General features: G+C 33.2%; 1 protein-coding gene across 1 annotated transcript; it reads left to right on the top strand.

Moving 5' to 3' along the window:
• The first annotated feature begins 13,083 nt into the window (after window positions 1–13,083).
• Window positions 13,084–21,855, top strand: LOC145116120 (glucose and ribitol dehydrogenase-like). The gene is made up of 5 exons (XM_079052474.1): window positions 13,084–13,313; window positions 13,750–13,887; window positions 14,072–14,448; window positions 21,124–21,479; window positions 21,605–21,855. Exons 1-5 carry the CDS (start codon window positions 13,134–13,136, stop codon window positions 21,667–21,669), a joined length of 1,116 nt encoding a protein of 371 aa, XP_078908600.1. The 5' UTR covers window positions 13,084–13,133; the 3' UTR covers window positions 21,670–21,855.
• The last annotated feature ends 653 nt before the right edge of the window (window positions 21,856–22,508 follow it).

Below are 22,508 nucleotides of genomic sequence, written 5' to 3'. Positions count from 1 at the left end.
TTGATCATCCTCATATCTAATCCTGTCAAAGGTTTTATAGCAGTAGATTTTAGCGGATAAGGTTATAGACATCATTCAATATTAATTTCCATTAAGGTTTGTTTTCCTTATCCTTGGAAAATAATCACCTTAAATAAAATTATTTAAGAAGGCTATGATCCATATTTGGCTCCATGATGTGTAAACGGATGCCGTAAACACACCATAAAGTTATTTAGGCAAGCAAAACCCTTTCCCAATTTTGATCACCACGAAATTCCTAGATCTTTGAAATTCATTGACTATCAATGACATGTTAATATCATATTATGTTCATCTCAGATTCAATGACGGGGTCGCCGCAGATCAGTGAACAGATGGTGAATTGACCATACAAAATCGCATGGTCCCCGACTCAAGTTACGCTTGAGATTCGTGAGTTCCACATCATTGTCTACCTATACTCTCAAATTGATGTTCCAGTTAACCACACGAGCTCCATCAACAAGTTATAAAGAGAATGTGCAAATTTTATGGATAACATAAGATTCACATTAAATAGATTGCGAATTAACCATGCAAAATCGCATGGTCCCAGGCTTAAGTTACGCTTGAGATTCACGAGTTCCATATCATTCTCAACTAAACTCTAGATTGATGTGCCGGTTAACCACATTAGCTCCACCAACAAAATATAAAGAGAATGTGTAATTTCATGGATAATATGAACTTCATATTCTATTAATAAAATGAGATTTTGTTTTATACTTGTATTTAGAATACTTTTAGATTGACCATTATCACTATCAAACCCTTTCGGTAACTCCATTCTCAAAATGCAATAGGACGGTGAGGGTGGTAAGCGCGAAACATATTAAAAACCGACGCCATTAGGAATCATAGAGATTTCCTTAAACCCCTATATTAGAATGGATGAGCTTAGTCATGGTAAGACTGACAATGACAATATTTAAAACATACGAGGGCGCATGTTGTAACTTTCTTATACATATAATATATAATAGACACAATTCTAATATATATAAGGGGTAAATTTAAAAATATTTAAATTTAGTTGTCTATTATTAATTTTAATTAATTGCGAGGACGCAATGTAACAGTTAATAAACCACAAGGGGTTAATATTCAAATTTATAAATCTCTATTATAAATAATATTAAATATTTAAATTCACTATTTAAATAATAAATAAATATTCAAATTCAAATCTCTATTAAATAATATTTATTTTTTTCTAGATTTAAAACATTTTAAATTTGGTATTTATCCATATTTAACAAACCTTCAAATTTGAAAAATGAAAAATTAAGGAAACCCTAAATTCAGTGGGCTCATGTCGTGAGCATCAAGCTCTCACGTCGTGAGCTGCGAATGAAGGTTTTATCAATTACGAATTTTTCAATAATTCTTCTTTCATTCAATTTTAAACAAGTTTTTACATAAAATATGGATTTAGGTTGAATGTAATCATGAACCAATGACACTGATACCACTTTTGGGTTTTCTACGCATCAAATACACTCTAAACTAGGTAGGAGAAAAATCAAAACTACGATATACCTAAGTGTACATGCAATCTATGAATCTATGGTTTCATGCTAATTACATCTAAACCCTAGAAACATAAAAACATAAAGAAAAACATATCTCTTGTGTAGCCCTTTATAACCATGCTTGAGATCTTGATACTCCATGAAGTTTCTTGGACGAGAGGACCCAAACCAGAATCCCTCTAATGGTATCACACCCAATGACACCAAAGAGTGAAATAAAAATAACTAGGAGAAGGGTCAGGTTCACAGACCCTAAGAGGGATAGAAATCGTCCCTAAGAGAGGGAAGAAGAAGGGTTGGCAAAACTTCAAGCCAAGGTGCAAGGAAGAATGAAATCCCTAAGGCCCTATTTATAACCTTGGATCCCTTCCTAGGTTTTGTACTCCTTCCCATGTGGGATAAGAGCCTAACCATGAAATTCACTCATTTTCCCATGTGGGATGGAGTGATTTTCATCCAACCCTAATTCCATAAAGGTTCTGGAATATTCCTGATCAACCAACTATTGATTAATTGAATACTCAACCCTTTAATTAATTAAACTGTTAATTAATTCCCAAAATATATTTCCAATTAATTTCTAATTAATTATTAACCATAATAATTAATAAACAAATTTCTCATTTATTTATTCTACTCAATTTGGGTCTTGAGGGCAACACAAAAGGACCCTGTTATTATTAGAAATATTACCAATAGTTAATGACCTTGGGCACACTTTTCAACACACATTCCTTACCATGGTTGCACCCATATACATCACCTTCAATGTTTCCCATGCTTCCTTTGTCGTTTGCTTCTCTGCGATGACAATTACAAGTCTTGTAACACTCAATTCAGGTATCTATTTCTTTTCAGAATTTTTGGGGTTTAGACTGGAACTCCACGAGTCGGGGAGCTCCAATTCGTCGAGTAGAATTCATTTGAGGGACGCGGGATCTAAGACCTACTCGACGAGTTGGAAGGCCCAACTCGACGAGTAGGTGCTGTAAAGGAAAAACCCTAATTTTATGGTTTGCACCCTATATAATCTCCTTAAGAACCTTGAGGCTGACCTTCCATCAGCCTCCAAACCCTAAGAACGTCTGTGCTAAACCCTAATCCCTATTTTCTCTCATATTGTGAGCTAGAGTGACTTGTGGAGCTTAAGAAGAAGAAGATAGTGAGAAGAAGGAGAAGATCCAACAAACAAAGCCTTCACTCTTGACCTTGACCATCTTGTGGACTATTGGAAGTCTTCAAGATTCGATTTTTATTTTAGAATGTGGATAGATCTTGTGTTTACTCTTTATTTCCTATCATTCTTGTTGATTGCATGCATGGGGTTCATAAAGTTTGCAACTTTATGAATCTCCAGGGCAAAATGGTCCCAAGGTGGGCTAGATCTAGCTTTTGGTCAAGCAAGGATGCCATGCATGGGTTTTTAGAGTATAATTCCCCCTTTTGGCCATTTTGACTTCAAGACATGCATTGGACATGCATGTCCATAAAGCCTCCATCTTTGGAACGTTTTGAGGATTAGAAACTCTTCTGGAAAGGAGGGATTCCAGATCCCTAGAGTCTTGAACTACATGGCTAAGATTTTGAGCTTTCTAACCTTTGTTAAAGAACTTAGAGCACTCAGAGTGGTTCTAGAGGATAAAGTTGGAAACTTTATCCTTCAAGACACTTTCAGGTTTTAGATCTAAGCCCTGGAGTCCCTGCAATCGACGTATCATTGGAATAAGCAAACAGGGGGGGGAGGGGAGGGAACTCGACGAGTTGCCCTGGAAACTAGACGATTTGGATCGAGTTTCCCCGTCTGAGTGGACATTGAGTGAACTTGTCGAGTCAATGAGACAACTCGGCGAGTTGGCTAGGGTTTGTCCCGATTTTTTGGACTCTGAAGGAACTCGACGAGTTACTGGATGCACTCGACGAATTGGGGTCAACATGGACTGTTGACCTTGACTTTGACTAGGGTTGACCAGGGTTGCCTTTGAGAGTATTTATGGTATTTCTGGATTGTGACAAGTGAATCACATGATGATTATAAGCAGTTGAGTTGGAGCGGTACGTTGGGACTTATCGGATCTTATCTTGTCAGTTCAGCATTCACGAGAGGTGAGTCTTCTCACCAAACCAATGGGCCGAAGGCACCAAGGCCGACCCATTTTATGATATGTGGTACATTAGCTAAAGTAATATTATGAGGCATGATAGTTGGTTACGTGCTAGGAAGTATGCTAGTTGTATATGTGGTATGCTTGTATGGAATACCATGGGAGAGCCCATGGCATCCAGATGTAAGACCATGTGGAGAGCCCATGGCTTTCCTATTAAAGACCATGGGAGAGCCCATGGCACTTAAGTGTAAGACCATGTGGGGAGCCCATGACATCCTTGAGTAAGACCCTGGGGACGAGCCCACGACATCCCTATATGTTGTATGCATGGATTATGTGGTTTATGTAGCTTTTATAGCTAATCTGATTATGTGATTATGTGTATTGTGTGGGGTATGCTATGGGGAACTCACTAAGGTCGTGTTTGAGAATCGTCTGACCGAGCCGAGTCAGACCTTTTTGGCTGACTCGGTCAGCTATAAGTGTTTGATAATTAACTTTTGTGCATATGACTCTCAAAGGAATATCTGAATGAGAAAGAAGTGAAAAATAGGCTGACTGAAAAAGGTTCCAATAGTACCCTTCCCTAACGTGTCTCTTCCAACAACTCCTTTCTCCATCCTCTTTCAACTGCTCCTTTCTTCTCCCCAACCAGCAAGCATCGTCGACCCCATTCTTCCTCTTCCACCCACCGATCGATCGAAGCTCCTTTCTCATCTCATCAGGTACGCTTGAATGTTCCGATTTTTGGGAAAGTTCCGATTTTTTCCGTTTAGAGGGATAAAAGTTCCGATTATTTTGTTATTGAATGTTCTGATTTATGCTCTTGATTTTTCAATTTGAATGGACAAGTTCCGATTTTTGCTGTTTGTTCTTGAATTTTCTTTTGCTCTTGAATGTCATTTGCTGTTGAGAGGAATAAAAGTTTCGATTTATCAAGTGATTTTTCTGTTGTTGGTTATTTCATGCCTGAACACATACATACATATCTGTTCTTATATGTTATTTTTGGAGATTAAGAATTCCATGGCGTTGAATTTTTTATCAATAAATTTTTGAAGTTGGTGATTTGGATGTTATCAAGGTTTTCTGGTCAATAACGAAGATGTAATGGGTTCTAATGATCACCTGATTGAAGCCTTAAAGTTTTGATCTTGAAATACAAAAATCAAATAAAAAGTCAAAATTGACATGCCGAATTGGATTATGTGATTATGAAATCAATTCATATGCTTTGTATTGGATATGGTCAGTGTTGCAGAAATCGGCCTTGGCGGTCGATTAGTCGGCGATTAATCGTTTGGTGGCCTTAAATCGATTACGATTAGGTTGCTTGGCGGAAATCGGTCAAAGTCGGACTTGGCGGTTTCAGCGGTCATAGGCGGGAATTTTTTTAAAAAATTCAAAAAATTTTAATTTTCAAATATTACACCAAAATTTTAAATTTTCAAATTTTTATGCTTTCAAATTTTAAAATATTAAACTAAAATTTTCAAAATTTTAAATTTTCAAATACTTAGTTTTTTAGGGAATATTAATTTTTTAAATAATTTTATTAATAATTAAGGGTCCCCGATTAATTTCCGATTAATCCCCGTCTAGTCCGATTAATCGTTTATCGCAAGTCCACCGCCGAGCTACCGCCGAACGATTTTTACAACCTTGGATATGGTAAATGACGAAGTGCTATTTGGTCCTATGCGCTTGGATTATTCCTTATAAATTTCAATCAAGAACTATTTCTTTATTCTTGATTTCAATATGCAGGTACAGGTTCACATTTAATTGATTTCTTATATATTTATTATATATGTATTTCTTTTATCTTTAATCATCTTAATGTATTATTTGTTGAAATACATACCATGTGTTTGATTGATTGCTCAATGAAAACCAATTGTATGTCTACATACCATGTAGACTTCTATTCCTTTTACTGTGCTTAAAAGTCCATTTCTCCTTTTGAAATACATACCATATAACTTTATAAAAACAATGATTCTTTTTATAATTTTTATTTGGATTTTAAAGGATTTGCGCGTAATTTACATTTTGTATGACAATTTGTATGTTTTTATAATTTTCAACAACTTCATCCATCGTTGTATAGAGTAGAAGGGTAAAATGATCACTTTTCATCAGTCAGCACATTAAGTCAGATATACAATCAAACAACATGGTTTCTTACTCATTCAGGATTTCTTACCCAGACAGACCTTTCCCAGTCAGCTCTTTCTCAGTCAGCAACTATCAAATGGGACCTAAGCATTAACTTACAGTTTGTTGATTGTTTCAGGTACTTCCAAGCCCAAGGGCAAGGGCAATGCTTGATGGTTCGGCATGCACTCTCTCTTAGGTATTTTTATGGGACACTCTGATGTTTGGAATAATGTTGTTGATGTTATGAATTGAAAATGAATGTACTTGAGATTTTATGGTTTATTGGAAATGTTTTTGACTATTTAAAAATGAAAACATTTCTTTTGAAAATTTGGGTTGTTACAAGTCTTATGGGATTCCTTGATAGATTGTGACACGATTCATCTTATATTTCTTCACACCGACAGAGTTTTGGGGATTCCTTGGCTCCATGATCTCCCACACTTCTTGAGCCTATGTAAAGACCTTCATCTTTATGATCCTGGCTACATAATTTCTCCTGGACAATATAGGGTAGTGCATATTTGGACCTTCCATGACAGGTTATACTTTGTTGTTGATAAAACCTGGTTAGCTGTTAGCAAGTGTAAATAAAGCAACCTTGATGCTCAAGGAAAACGGATGAACAAAGGAAATATAACTTGGAATAGAGGAAATATAACCTGGAATAGGGGAAGAAGAAACATGGAAAGAACAACACATGGACATAAAGATAAAGAGAGGAGATTAGTTTGTGCCAAAGTCATTTTATTAATAAGCAAAAGAAGGTACTGAATTGAGTTAAAAAACAAATGGTCTACATCTATTTTGTTGGATAAGGTGTCTAAGTCCATAACTATTTTTGATATGTATTTGACCCGATTGGCATGGTCCATTTGGGTTGCATGGCATCATGATAATTGGATAGACAAAATGAGAAGAAGGACACTTATGATTTGTTAATATATTATAAGTTATAATATATTAATATGAAATCATATTATTTAATTAGTATTGATGAAGAATTAATTTGGAATTAATTTTATGATCAAAATTGAGACTAATTAAATATATGGGGTTGATTGTGTAAATCATCCATTCTTATATAGTGGGCTAATGATCCATGGTTTATTGGATTGGGCTAAATCCATAGGGTGCTCCGTGGATGCTCCATGGAGGCTAAAACCCATGGATCACGGAGGAAATGAAAAGCCATGTCAATTAGGGTTTACATGGTGTAACCCTACTTGTGACACACTATATAAAGACCCCATAGGCTAGCAAAATCGGCATTTAGACTAGAACAAGGAGGGCTAGCCGATTTTGAGTGATAGTGTATTTCCCTCAAAGTTATTCCAAGAGTTGTGGTGTTGTGTGAAACATTTGAGGCATCACATTTGGGGTGCTAGGCTCACAAAGTTCTTAAGGAATCCAAGCAACAAGAAAGGTATGTTCTTCTACTAGCTTTTATGTTTTAAGTTCCCCATGTCATGCTAGTTAGGTTAAGAACCTTGGAAAAATCAAATTTGCATGTATCTTAGTAAAACATAGATCCACGGTTTCTAGGGTTGCATGTACACCTTAGGAGTGTTAGAATGCTCAAAAAACCTTCATATTTATACTAAAAAATTTAGAATCCTAACTGAACGCTAAAACATGCATTGAATAAACTTAAAAAAAATTGGAAAAAGAAATTTTCCTATTTTCCCCATGATGGTGAATTACTGAACATGGGTGGGGCTATGAGACCGACATATTTTATTAAAGTTTTTTTTATTAAGTTAATCATAATAAAAATGTTTAAAAAATAAGAGTAAATTAGTCATTTTGGATCTATTAGTTAGAGTAAATTAGTCATTTTTGATAGAGAACAAAACCGTAACAAAATCATATCATAAGAACGGTGTGAGTGAAAAAATCTTATAGGGACAAAAATTGTAAATTGAGCTAAACTACATGATTTATATAACTTGCTCTTTATTAACTGTCATTAACTCTTAATATAATAATATCAATCTCCTCTTCCTATTCTAATAAATGAATAAATTTATTCTCCTATGGACAAATGTTATAATATTAGAACTCTTCATTAATATTATATGTCACCTATCATTCCACTTGTCAACCTATTAATTATCCATTTCAAATTTCATATTTTAAATTTCCACTCTAATTTCATTAAATTAATAATTGATTCTCCATTTAAATTTCAAAATTTAAAATTTTTCACTTTAATTACATTAAATTAATAACATTATATTAAAAAATAAAATAAAATTAATACAGAAGATAAGGTGATATAACTTCACGTATTTATTTAAATCAACGATTATAATTTTATAGAACTAAAAAAAATATCTCTTAAGCAATAATTTATTTAAAATAATTGATTAATAATTTTGATTTTTTAATATGAAAGTTTAATTAATTTTATGACCGTGGTTCTCACGAGTTATAAAATAGTAAATGAATAGATAACTAGTGCATCTAATAAGTGTTGCTTGTGTTGGTGCTGCTAATTAACCGCATAATCTCTATCTCTATAACTCTTATAAAGAAGATCATTCAAATCAATGTGGTTCAAAATCATATTCATTTGAAACTCCCATCCTTTTCAACTTATGCTATTTAATTTGTAATTAATTGATTTTTTTGCCTATATAAGAACTTATTTAGAGTTAATGAAAATTGAAAAGAATCTGCTAATATGTAAATGTATTTGAGTTCTTTTTCTCTCTTTCAATTTATATATTTATAAAAAGTTTCTTGATTTGATTGGTTACTTACACCTGTTTTTTTTATTTTTGTCGTTTTAGCTATCTATGCTGCATGAAACATAGATACGAATGTGCGTATAGGTAAATCTATAGAAATTATTTTCTCTCTTTCAATTTATATATTTATAATTTTTTTTATTTGTTTGGTTTTTTCACACTTTATTTTATTCTCTTTTGTTTTAGTTATCTAAAATAAAAGTGGAAATAGATAAGACTATTTATGTTCTTTTATTTCTTTCAATTTATATATGTGGATATAAAGAGAAACACAAATAACAAGTTAAATTTTTCGTTCCGTCAAAATTTGGCTTTTTAACATCAAAACCTATAATTTTTTTTCTTTCCTAAAACCTACAAACTCTTTACTCCTTAAAACCATATATAAAAGATAATTAAGTTTTGGATGAATTTGATTTTTTTTATCATATCTATAAAATTCTTTTGTATTTTGTGATTTATTTTGTTAAACATTTATTAATTATAATGTATACATAAAAGTATTTTCGATATATAAAAAATCAATTGTTTTTTATATATCACAACATTCTAGATTTTAATATTTCAAAAAGAAAAAAAAAGAAGAATCAACTGATTTTCTATAAAAATCGACAAAATCACAACAACTAGATTAATAATTTTGTAACGACCAACTGACTATTATATCCCTATCTAATATTATAACAATTCAATGTAAGACAATTAAAAATATCTGGTAGTTTTAGTTTTCATCTTTAAGTTAAAATCTTTTAACTAATTATTTAAGTAGTAAGAAATATAAGTATAATATAAAATCTAAAGCACATTAAATACCAATAAAAATCAAAAGCTACATACAATTGCTACCCAAATAAAACAAATTAGAATGATTGAATTAAATCAAATATTGCAAACACAAACATTCATAAAAAGTATTGATAAATCAAAGAAACCAAGTACAAATCTAATATCTTTATAATCTTTATTTTTATATTTATGTGATTTAAGATAAATTCATATCTTGAACTTTATTTATTAGAAACTGTCATGATTTTTCAACTTATCTATTAAATAGTATAACCCAAAAGGTTTGTAACTCATAATACTTAATTAGTAAATTAAATATTATGTGAAATGTAGTGTTGGTTAGTCTTATTGTCATTTAACTTATTTATACTTCAATATATAATAAACTAGGCGAATTCCCGCACGTTGTACATAAAAAAATAATTTTTAAACAAAACTAAAATGTAACAATAATTAAAAAAATACATCAATGTTGACAAAACACAATTTTAAAATCAATTAATCTTAATTGTTAGAAAGTAATTAACTTATTTATTTTGTAATTATTGTATTATTAAATACCATTACAGTTAATTAAAGTAGTATGGATCTATATCAATATGGATCCTTTCGAATCCAAAATTGGAGTAATATGGATACACTATATTTTAATATAGTTAGGATTCAAAAAGTGTGGTATGGATAAATATGGATCCATTTTGGATTCTTTGGATCTTAGCATGGATAAATATAGATTTGTCGGATTGGAATATATATCATTTTTTGGATTCCAGAACTCCAATATGAATCTATTTGTGGGTTCATGACTCGTGCAACATACCATTCCGTCTAGGTGATAATGACTTAATAACGTTATAGTTAAATTGGACCAAAGTTAACTATTTCTCTATATTACATGGACCATTAACGTAATTTAGTCTTATATTTCTACACCTATTGATGTTTGTTTGGATGTACGTGGAGAACTTCGATAAAAGCTACAATAGTGACCCATAAGTACAACCAGTTAAAGAACCTTTGAAGTTGTTTATTTCCTTTGGCGGTGGTGGTGTCAAACTAATCGACACCAAAAGCAATACCACACAACCTTAAAAGCTTGAGATCTACCAACATTGTTTGTCTCCGATAGTATTCTCTTAGCACCTTCCCTAAAAAGATAAAATATTTAACCATAAAATATATTTATTGATAACATAACATCCAATAAGTATTATTAATTAGTTTTTATAAAAAAAGTGAGATACATTTAAAGAGGTTAAGATGTGTCTTCAGCATAATTTACATGTATGTTTGATGGTTGGGAACTAAGTGACCATGGTGTTGCAATTAGCTTTTCAATTTTCTGAATTAAATGAAAATGGCTTAAGTATATAATACTCTTAAAATTATAAAAAAAAACAAATTGCAATACTCCACCTTTTTCTAATATTGAACTTTCTGCAAGATATAACTTATATCTTGTGACTTCATCCATAAAAGTTCATTTGTTTGGTTCACTCCTAATAATATAAAACAATTTGTTGGTTTTTGCTTTTTTTTTTTTGAAAAAAGAGGGTGGAGTATAAAAAATTACACGTGTTTATATACATCGTCAAGAATCTTGGAATTCATCATCTTAAAGTAGAATTCATCTGGAGTCTTGAGTACTGTGTTTTCCTTGAGTTTCTGTTGTACAAAGTCATAGTCATAATTTTAACCATTTAATGGGAAAAAAATCATATTACTTAAATAACTTGATCACACAATAAATGTAATTTTTTACCTACAAGTAATCATCTTTATATGAAAGACCTTTACACGAACAAAATAGTCATTGTGTTTCTCAAGAAGTCCAAACATTTTCCTTTCTTTTCTAATGGAGGTCATTACAAAAGAAAAAGAGAGGAAATTGAATGATGAAATATGAAGTAGTATAGGGCACTCATCGTTGAGATTGTTAGAATCCAAGGTAACATTTCATAGTTTATATAACATCTTTGATGCTAAAGCATTTATCAATCATTATTAAAAAGGATTTGGAAATTCTTTGGAAATATAAAAAGACATGAGAGTTTCAAATGAATGTGGTACTTGGAAATATGTCTTTTTTATAAGTATTATAGATATATATATATATATATATATATATATATATATAGATAGATAGATAGATAGATGAGATCATTCAAGTTAAATAATTATATTTTTACCATAAGAATTTGATATTTTTATTCATTAACTTCCACAGGTTAACGTAAAATATTTGAGTTATTTGGTACTCTTATTGCTTTTTCTTTCTTTAAAGACATAATGTTAATCATTCGTAAAATGATTGCAATATATTATTTATCATAAACTTACTTTTATATAAGGTTTTTGTGATATTAAATGTTTAATTTATGATATTTCTCAAGCTATCATGTTAATTAGTAATATGTAATCATTTTAACTACTAATGAAAGAATATAACGAAACATATAGTTATTTATATTTTGTATTATTTTTCAATGGAAATTATTTATATAATACTAAAATTTTAATTTATAACCTATAGTACTTAATTATTTTAATTTAAATATGGTGATAAATGTCAAACAAACTATTAAAATGTCTTGAGATTATTTTCTAAAATAAATAGTTTTTTTTTTTTTTTCACAACATGAATAGTTGAATAAAACATTAAATCAAAGTTTAACGTTAACTAAAAACTATATAAAACTGAGAATTACATTACATGAAAAATAATCGTTTGAAAAATGCATCATTATCAAAATTGAAAATGAATTAAGTAATAATTTTTAAATCATTAAAGTTCAACCCGTGTATAGATTATTTTGTTAAGAGTAAATTACACGAATGGTCCCTATGGTTTGGGGTAATTTGCACGTTTGATCCCTAACTTATTTTTTTAACTCGGAAGGTCTCTACAATTTGTTTTTGTTGCCTGCTTGGTCCCTGTTTTACCTAAAAAGACTATTTTGCCCTTGATTTTTTAATTTATTTAAATAAAGCGGGGTAGGTAAGGTAAGGTAAGGTGAGGTGGAAGTGGGGTTGGGGTGTGTTTATTTAAATAAATTAAAAAATTAAGGGCAAAATAGTCTTTTTAGGTAAGACAGGGAACAAGCGCGCAATAAAAACCAACAACAGGGACCTTCCGAGTTAAAAAAATAAGTTAGGGACTAAACGTGCAAATAACCCTAAACCATAGGGACCATTCGTGTAATTTACTCTTTTGTTAATATAAATACTTTAAATTTCCATTTTCAGCCTTCTTATAATTGATATGTCTTTTATCACATATTCTAATTAATATCTAATTTGTATATACTTTTTGTTTTAGTATAAAAATAATTATCATAGTTAATAGCGATTAACTAGTTATTTAAAAAAAATATTAATATTAACCTTTTAATTCCTACGCAACGCGCATGCATTCGTCTAGTAAATATATAAAAAGAAGATTAATAATAAGTTGAAAAGACATGAAAAGATAACCGGGCTAGGTTGCAGCAAAGAGATCTACAGACACAAGCGATATAAACGAGTGTAAATAGAAATCTTTCCTACCAATAGACTTTCCATATAATGCATTTTTGTTTTGTATTCACACATATTTCAGTTTGGTAGGTAGTGATATGATACAATAAGCAATGTTGAAAACTAAACCAAACATTTATATTGATCGGTGAAATATTCGACATTGAGATGATTGATGTTTTCCCACTATATATGTAATACTATATATTTCTTTAGGAGGTGTTTCATTCATTCATCGTAACTAATATTCTCCTTAGTGCATGATGGCCTATTTAGTGGGATCGGTGTCCGGCAGGCCGATTCCAATAACCAAGAACCCGTGTCTATGGTCACAGTGGTTGTTGAGTTCACGTGCTTCAATTAGCATTAGGAATAACAATGTTGCAGCAGTGGTACGAAGTATTTGCGGACATGGTTCCTCTTCTATTAACACCTTTAAGGTCATATTCTTTCTCTTTTATTCAAGATGTTTATTTTAATTCGGATAATTAATTAATGAATTAAATTTCCCCGTAGTGAGATGCCATCATGCCAACAAGTTTCCATTCGAATTTGAAGTTCAATGCCCACTGAATTATTCAATAAGAAAAAACAAAGTTTTTTTTAATATTTTAAAAACATGTTCGATTACTTTGTAGATTTCAATGCTTTATAAAATTTAATTGGTAAAGTTGAATGTAAAAATATAATGCTCACATATCAAGTTCAATACATATATGGATGCAATTAGGGTGGGTATGATGCTTGAATCTAAGGCATGTCATGGTTGGTTTGTAGTTAATTTCTAATTTTTTATCGGCTACCTTAGTAGCCATCATTGACAAACTCTCACAAGCATGCAATTCCCCTAATCCAAGTTTGGTGACTATTTTATAGGCGAAGGCCATGAGTAGGGAAGAACCTGAACGACGATTCCCACCCCAGCATCAGGATGGTCAACCCGGAAAAGAGTACCTCATGGATCCTCGGCCAATATTCAGCAATCCTGATTACAAGCCCACTAACAAACTCAAAGTACACTTCGCTCATTAAATTTTTATTCTTCTTGTCATTTCGTCACCCTTCTGATAGAGTGCTGCTAAAGTACAAGAAATTTGATCCCTTCCTTTATGAAATTTCTGAGTTTGTAGTTATTATACCACATTCTCATTTGATTTTTCTCTGAAAAATCCATCAATTTTTTTTTTACTTGGTGAAGGGAAAGGTTGCTTTGGTGACAGGAGGCGATTCGGGTATTGGGAGGTCTGTTTGCTACTTCTTTGCTAAGGAGGGTGCAACTGTAGCATTCACTTATGTTAAAGGTGTCGAAGACATAGATGCAAAGTACACCTTAGAGATTATAAATGATGCAAAAATAAGTGACGCAGGTGATCCAATTGCAATACCTACTGATGTTAGGTATGATAAGCAATGTAAGAAAGTTGTGGACGAGGTCGTTGCTAAATATGGACGTATTGATGTCCTGGTGAACAATGCAGCCGTGCAGTACAATGCCTATACATTAGACGATATCACTGAAGAGAGGCTTGAAAGGATTTTTAGGACTAATATATTCTCTCATTTCTTCATGACAAGGTTTGTTATCTCCTCTTAATGTGCAAGCAATTATTTTTTCTTTGACAAATTAATGTTTTCTTGAGAAATTCTATTACATCGTCCCTATAAGGAGAATTCTAAGAGTCTAAAAAGTAAAAGCCTAATGAGTAGCTAACTAGCTAGCTATTGCTTTTTAAACTATAATTTGTTAAAGTAGAGCATGAATGGATAGAAGTCCATGTGACCATGTGAGAATTGCTTTTCATTGATTGTACGAAGTTACATCATGACTTTGAAGAAAATGGGATTTTTGACTTTTTGTATACAGTTAATTAACAGAGAATACATTGCAACTCACACAGTAACTATTGACAAATTTCTTCTTATCTTTATATATCTTCTGAATCAACTGTACTATTTCGTGTTTATAGCTTTAATATTTTATCTAAAAGATTAGTTCTGGGTAATACTTTGTTATACATTTGGTGACAAATCGACAATTCAACCTGTAGTTATTGACTTTAGTAATTGATGATCGAGTCTCTTCTCTATATGAGCATGGTATATGCATTTTCTTTTTAAACAAAATTTGGGTAGTTAGAGTTGAAATAAATTGGAATGATTTAGTAGATTATTAGTGCAGCATCCAACCAGGTAGGTGATTGTTGGGCGTTGGCAATTATAGTCAAATTTAATTCAAATTAGCATGGAAACCTTCTCCCACATAGGTAATAGAAGAAAAATAGTAAATAATTTGTAGAGACTTTTACTGATTTAAACATATTGTCTTTGGAATCGGGAGTGTGTAGCACCCGTTTGTGCGTACACATGGATGCAGGAGCTGCTTACCTTAAGGATAGATAAGCCTTCTTCCATGTCATCTAATGTTTCTACTCCTTATATGGCATCTCTTTTATGCGAAGCTTCCAATATATTCAAACAAAATTAATGACATGTAATACATCGGCACTTTGACTTTTTGTTTAAGAGGCTTCCAGTACACCTATACGGTTGGGGCTGAGACCCTTTGGTACCTGTTTGTCAAATAACTTGATTATTTTGCACCGAGTTGTGGAGTAGAAAATAGCAACAATTTAACACCTCATGTTAGTTCCCTTTCATTTTCGCTATGTACACCAAAGATGAGTAGTTTGGAAAAAGCTAGATTTGAGGTGAAACTTAAATGAAAATATCTATTATGATTGTGGAAAAGTTGCCTCCAAAATTAGCAAGTGGCAAATAGTTCAGGGGTTATTTCCGTAACTTATCATTTACTATTCATAATTTGACTATGAATAAACGGAATGGAGGCGCAGCAATTGTTTGGACGGCATTTTTGTTTTCATATTAGATTTGTATTCTCCTCTTTGGCTATAAATAGCCAGAGAGATTTAACCCATATATAACCCAACAATCAAAAATATATATATATATATATATATATATAGTAAAACATTATATATATATATATATATATATATATATATATATATATATATATATATATATATATATATATATATATATATATACTGATACACCACCATATATTTTAGCCCTCTCACTCTATTTGTAATCTCTTTCATAATCCCTGTAAACACTGCAAATTATAGTGAATTGTTTCTCGGCTTCCTCCGCCCGTGGTTTTTTCCCGATTTGGGTTTCCACGTAAATTCCTGTGTCTCTATTCTATTTATTTTATTCGTATTACGTTGTGCTTATTACGCTTTGATAATTTTTGATCCCATTCCGCATTGAGCTAATATTATTTAAGTCAATTTGGATCCGTCGTATTTTACAACAATTGGTATCAGAGCATCCGGGTTGTGATATTAGCTCGTTGGGATCATTTTATCAAGTAATTAATCATGTCTTCGGTAAAATACGATATTCCACTACTGGATCGTAACACCCGATTTCCGTTGTGGCAAGTAAAGATGAAAGACATTCTCATTCAGATGGATTTACACAAGGCGCTATTGGGTTTCAATAAGATGCCCGATACATGGACCGAAGAAGAAAAGGAGATGAAAGATCTGAAGGCTTTATCCCAGATTCGTTTGCACTTGTCAAACGATGTTTTGCAAGATGTTCTAAAAGAAACGTCAGCGGCTTCTTTATGGCTAAAGTTGGAGCAACTGTTGATGACCAAGAGCTTACCAAACAAGTTGCATTTGAAGCAACGGTTATTCAATCTCAAGATGATTGAAGGAGGCTCTTTAACTGAACATATATCCACATTTAAAGAGTTAGTAAATAACTTAGAGAATATGGATGTTCAGTATGAAGATGAAGACTTGGCTCTATTCTTACTATCGTCGTTGCCAGAATCCTATAGCCATTTTCGTGATACTATTATCTATAGCCGTGACACTTTAGTTTTAGATGAAGTCTATACAGCTTTGGATTCAAAAGAGAAGATGAAGCATATTACTGGTGGTGGTTCAAGTGATGCTAAAGCCGAAGGTTTGAATGCCAGAGGAAGAACAACAGAGAGAAGTAGAACTTCTCAATCTTCCAACAGAACCAGATCCAAGTCAAAAGGAAAACGAAAGTTTTGCAACTATTGTCACAAGAAGGGACATGTGCTTGAAGAATGCTTCAAGTTGAAGAACAAAGAAAAAGAGAAGACGGCATCAAATGGTAAACAAGCTAGCACTTCGGGTGAAGCCGATCTAGCTGAGGTCGAAGGTATTGGAGAACTTTTGACAGTTTATTCAGATAAACTGGATTCCACTGGTGATTGGATACTCGACTCTGGTTGTACTTTTCATATGTGTCACAACAAAAGTTGGTTTTACACATTTGAAAAGGTTAAGCAGGGCTATGTGTTGATGGGTAACAATACTACATGTCCAGTTCTTGGACATGGTTCAGTCAGGATCCGCATGTTTGACGGAGTTATTCGAACCATGGGGGATGTTAGATATGTTCCTGACCTCAGAAGAAACTTGTTATCTCTCAGTTCCTTTTACAAAAGGGGATACGAGTTTGCTGGTAAAGGTGGAGTTCTCAGGGTATTCAAAGACGGCTCCGACAAACTGAGAGCCAAACGAAAAACCTCAGATCTTTACTTTCTTGACGGGCAAACAATTTCGAGTGATGCTGCTGTTGTTTCAAAGTCTCTTTCTGATCCAGATCAATCCCGTCTTTGGCACCTTCGACTCGGCCATATGAGTTTTCAAGGCATGTCAGAATTGAGTCGAAGAGGTTTACTTGGTCAACAAAAGATTGTTGATTTGGATTTCTGTGAAGACTGTGTATATGACAAGGCAAAACGAGTGAGGTTTGCAAGTGGCATCCATACAACGAAAGGACCACTTGATTATGTTCACTCAGATTTGTGGGGACCGGCTCGAGTTGCTTCAAAAGGTGGAGCTATTTATATGCTCACTATTATTGATGATTTCTCCAGGAAGGTGTGGTCTTTCTTCTTAAAACATAAAGGAGACGTTTTCTATACCTTCAGAAATTGGAAAGTTCAGGTTGAAAAGCAATCAGGTCTGGTGGTAAAGTATCTTCGTACGGATAATGGACTTGAGTTTTGCTCAGAAGAGTTTAATGTCTATTGTCAAAAGGAAGGCATTACTCGACATCGCACAGTAGTCCATTCACCTCAACAAAATGGTGTAGCTGAAAGGATGAATCGCACCATTATGGAGAAGGTCCGGTGTATGCTTTCTAATTCCAAATTGCCAAAGTTTTTTTGGGCGGAGGCTGCTTCGACTGCTTGCTATGTTATCAACCGATCACCGTCACGAGCAATCGAGAAGAAAACTCCGTTTGAGTTATGGTCCCGTAAACCTGCCAATTATTCAGATTTAAAACCATTCGGATGTCCAGCGTATGCACGAGTTGACAATGGGAAGCTAGAACCAAGAGCAATCAAATGCGTTTTTCTTGGGTACAATCAAGGTGTAAAGGGTTACAAGTTATGGAGCTTTGATTTGAAGAAAATTATCATCTCAAGAGATGTTACTTTTGATGAGTCTGCTATGATTCAACCAGTTGCTGACTCTTCTAAAAGAACAGATGCATCAGATGTATCATCCGAAGCAAATAAAGAGTATGCTCAAATGGAGGTGGAGCTTCCTACTTCACCTACCACTAATCAGAGTACAAATCAGCATCAAGATTCTTCTTCGTCGGATGAGCATGTTGTTGGTGAAGATTCAACACCTTCACAACCACAAGCTACTACTCCAAGCATTGCAAGAGATAGACCGAGAAGACAGATTATTCCTCCGAAGAGGTATGCTGAATCTGATTTGGTTGCCTATGCTTTTATTGTTGCTGATAATATTGAGTACGCAACGGAGCCTGCGAATTATGACGAGGCAATCAAATCTGAAGACTCAAATGATTGGATGCTCGCTATGCAAAATGAGATGGAATCCTTGCAGCGAAACAGTACTTGGAATTTAGTTCCTATTCCGAAAAGGAAGAGACCAGTTAAATGCAAGTGGGTCTATAAGCTCAAGGAACCTGTTAACCCAAATGATAAACCAAGATACAAAGCTCGGTTAGTAGCTAAAGGCTACAGTCAGATTCCTGGTATTGATTACACTGACATTTATTCCCCAGTTGTCAAACATACTTCCATTCGTGTATTGTTGGGGTTGGTTGCTTCTAACGATTTTGAGTTAGAACAACTTGATGTCACTACAACTTTCCTAAATGGTGAGCTTGAGGAAGAGATTTTTATGCAACAACCTGAAGGTTTTGTAGTTCCTGGAAAGGAGAACTACGTATGCAAGTTGAACAAATCTCTTTATGGCCTCAAGCAGTCTCCTAGACAATGGTACAAGAGGTTCGATTCTTTCATGACCAGTCACAAATTCAGCAGGTGCACCTATGATAGCTGCGTTTATTTCAAGAAAGGTGACAATGGTTCAAAGATCTACTTACTCTTGTACGTGGATGACATGTTGATTACAGCAAAAGATATGAAGGAGATTCAGAAGTTAAAAGACCAGTTGAAAGCTGAATTTGAAATGAAGGACTTAGGAGCTGCCAAAAAGATTTTAGGTATGGAAATTATTCGTGACAGGAAGTCTAGGATCTTGCATCTTTCTCAGAAAAGTTATATTGAGAAAGTCCTAAGACGCTTCAATATGCACGAAGCAAAGTCTGTCAACACACCTTTTGCAGCTCATTTCAAGCTATCATCCGCTTTGAGTCCTACTAATGAGACTGATATGGCTTACATGGCACGTGTTCCATACTCTAGTGCTGTTGGATCTTTAATGTATGCTATGATCTGCACACACCCTGATTTGGCTTATGCTGTTAGCATGGTTAGTAGATACATGGCGAACCCGGGGAAAGAACACTGGAAAGCAGTACAGTGGATTTTTCGTTATTTACGAGGTACGTCTTCCATGTGTTTACGTTTTGGCAAATCTAACACTGGGGTGTTCGGATATGTTGATTCAGATTATGGAAAAGATTTGGATAAACGAAGATCAATTACAGGGTATGTGTTTACACTAAATGGTTGTGCTGTTAGTTGGAAAGCCCAGTTACAGTCTACAGTTGCCCTGTCTTCTACCGAGGCAGAGTACATGGCGATTACAGAAGCAGTTAAGGAAGATATCTGGTTGAAGGGGTTATTCGGAGAACTCGATGATAGAATAAAGGTGACCACAGTTTTCTGTGACAACCAGAGTGCTATCTTCTTGAGTAAAGATCAAATGTTTCATGACCGAACAAAGCATATTGATATTCGTTATCATTTTGTGCGGGATATCATTGAAAAAGGTGATTGTGTTGTGGACAAGATTCATACAGATTATAATCCCGTTGATATGTTCACTAAAAGTCTTCCTATAGCCAAGTTCAAATTATGTTTGGACATAGTGGGTGTTTCTGATCGCAGTTGAGCCTGAAGGCTCGTGGTGGAGGAACTATTATTTATTTTTCCGGAAACAATTTTTCTCTATACAAAATTGCAGTTTTTTATGGAAGTTTTAGAGTTTGACGAGCTAAAGGTTTTGACCAATCGTAAAGCATGACTTGCTTAATTTTGATGTCAAGGTGGAGATTGTGGAAAAGTTGCCCTCAAAATTATCAAGTGGCAAATAGTTTAGGGGTTATTTCCGTAACTTATCATTTACTATTCATAGTTTGACTATGAATAGTAATCTAATATGAAATTGAAAATGAAATTGGACGGAATGGAGGCGCAGCAATTGTTTGGACGGCATTTTTGTTTTCATATTAGATTTGTATTCTCCTCTTTGGCTATAAATAGCCAGAGAGATTTAACCCACATATAACCCAACAATCAAAAATATATATATATATATATAGTAAAACATTATATATATATATATATATATATATATATATATATATATATACTGATACACCACCATATATTTTAGCCCTCTCACTCTATTTGTAATCTCTTTCATAATCCCTGTAAACACTGCAAATTATAGTGAATTGTTTCTCGGCTTCCTCCGCCCGTGGTTTTTTCCCGATTTGGGTTTCCACGTAAATTCCTGTGTCTCTATTCTATTTATTTTATTCGTATTACGTTGTGATTATTACGCTTTGATAATTTTTGATCCCATTCCGCATTGAGCTAATATTATTTAAGTCAATTTGGATCCGTCGTATTTTACAACAATGATGATTTGAGAAAACTCAATCGAGGACGTCTATTTTTCACTTCTGGTTTTGATGGGTTGTGATGACTTGGATGTATAGGCATGCTGTGAAGCACATGAAACCAGGAAGCAGCATCATAAACACCACTTCAGTGTTAGGATTCTCAGGCAGCCCAAAGTTCATTGATTACGCTTCAACAAAGGGGGCTATTGTGAACTTCACCAAGAGTCTAGCAATATTCCTTATTGACAAGAAGATTCATGTTAATGGTGTGGCCCCTGGCCCTATCTGGACCCCACTTGAAGCTGCAGCACTTGATGACGAAGATATAGCAATCTTGGGGTCACAGGCCCCAATGAATAGGGCAGGTCAACCTTTCGAAGTTGGTTCCGCATATGTGTTCCTCGCATCCAATGATGCATCCTACTATACTGGCACATTTCTTCATCCTGATGGTATAATTTATACACATAGACACAAACACTTAAACACATACATACACACATACCACTGATAATAACTGCCTATTTTCTTCATTGGAAGTGTGGGTAGATCATGATGTTGTAATATTTTCTTGCAGGTGGATTACTCGACAATAATGCTATTCCTCGAGTCCACAACAACCAGAATACAGAAAACCCGTAACAAAAATAGGATGATTGGAGGTTCTGATGTACAATGGAGTGAAGCATAATATAGTTTGCGCATAATTACCTTTTGTGTACTTAAAATAAATATAGGTTTTGATGTAAACTAGTAAATATGCGCGTGCTTCGTAATGAGGTTGAAGCTTTTGATATAGCATCCTACTTTTATTTCTTCTTATCACAACATCATACTTTGAAAAGTACTTTTAAAATAAGAAAGCAATTGAATGTACAATATTGTCATCTGTAAACATTTTACACTAAAACATGAAAGTAGTAAGTAGGATGCTATAATCACTAAAATTTAATTTACTGTACTAAACTATGTTTGGAATGAAATATATGTTATTTACACGAAAATATGAAAGTAGAAAGTAGGATGCTACAATATAGTAATATGAAAGTACGTTGCTATTAAACTCGATCTATAACAGGATAGTTGTTTGTCTAAAAGCAAAATCAATGACACTTTCCCCACCTCCTTCTTTCATAGATGGATCTTTTTCATCAAGATCCTATATTTCTATACACTGTTTATATAAAAAAAATAAAGATGTTCATTATTATATTAAAACTCATGAAAACAAAAACATGTGTAACAATTGATTTTTAACTTACTTTCTAGACAACTCTAGATTACAAAAACAAAAATGATTTGTCCCTACAAGAGCACTTGTTTGTCTATAGTCATCATTTTTACTACAAAAAAAATACAAAAATTTCAATATAAGATAATAAATCATTTCAATAATTTATAATACAAGGTATGTAAATTATAAAAGATATTTTTACACTTACTTTGCTTTTATTGTGCCGTATTAGACCATAATACACATT

This window comes from Lactuca virosa, chromosome 5 (genome assembly GCF_052849685.1).
Source record: "Lactuca virosa cultivar CGN04683 chromosome 5, Lactuca_virosa_CGN04683_v6, whole genome shotgun sequence".
Taxonomy (NCBI): domain Eukaryota; kingdom Viridiplantae; phylum Streptophyta; class Magnoliopsida; order Asterales; family Asteraceae; genus Lactuca; species Lactuca virosa.
The sequence above is the reverse complement of the archived record's forward strand: the minus strand, read 5'-3'. Positions and strand labels throughout refer to the sequence as shown.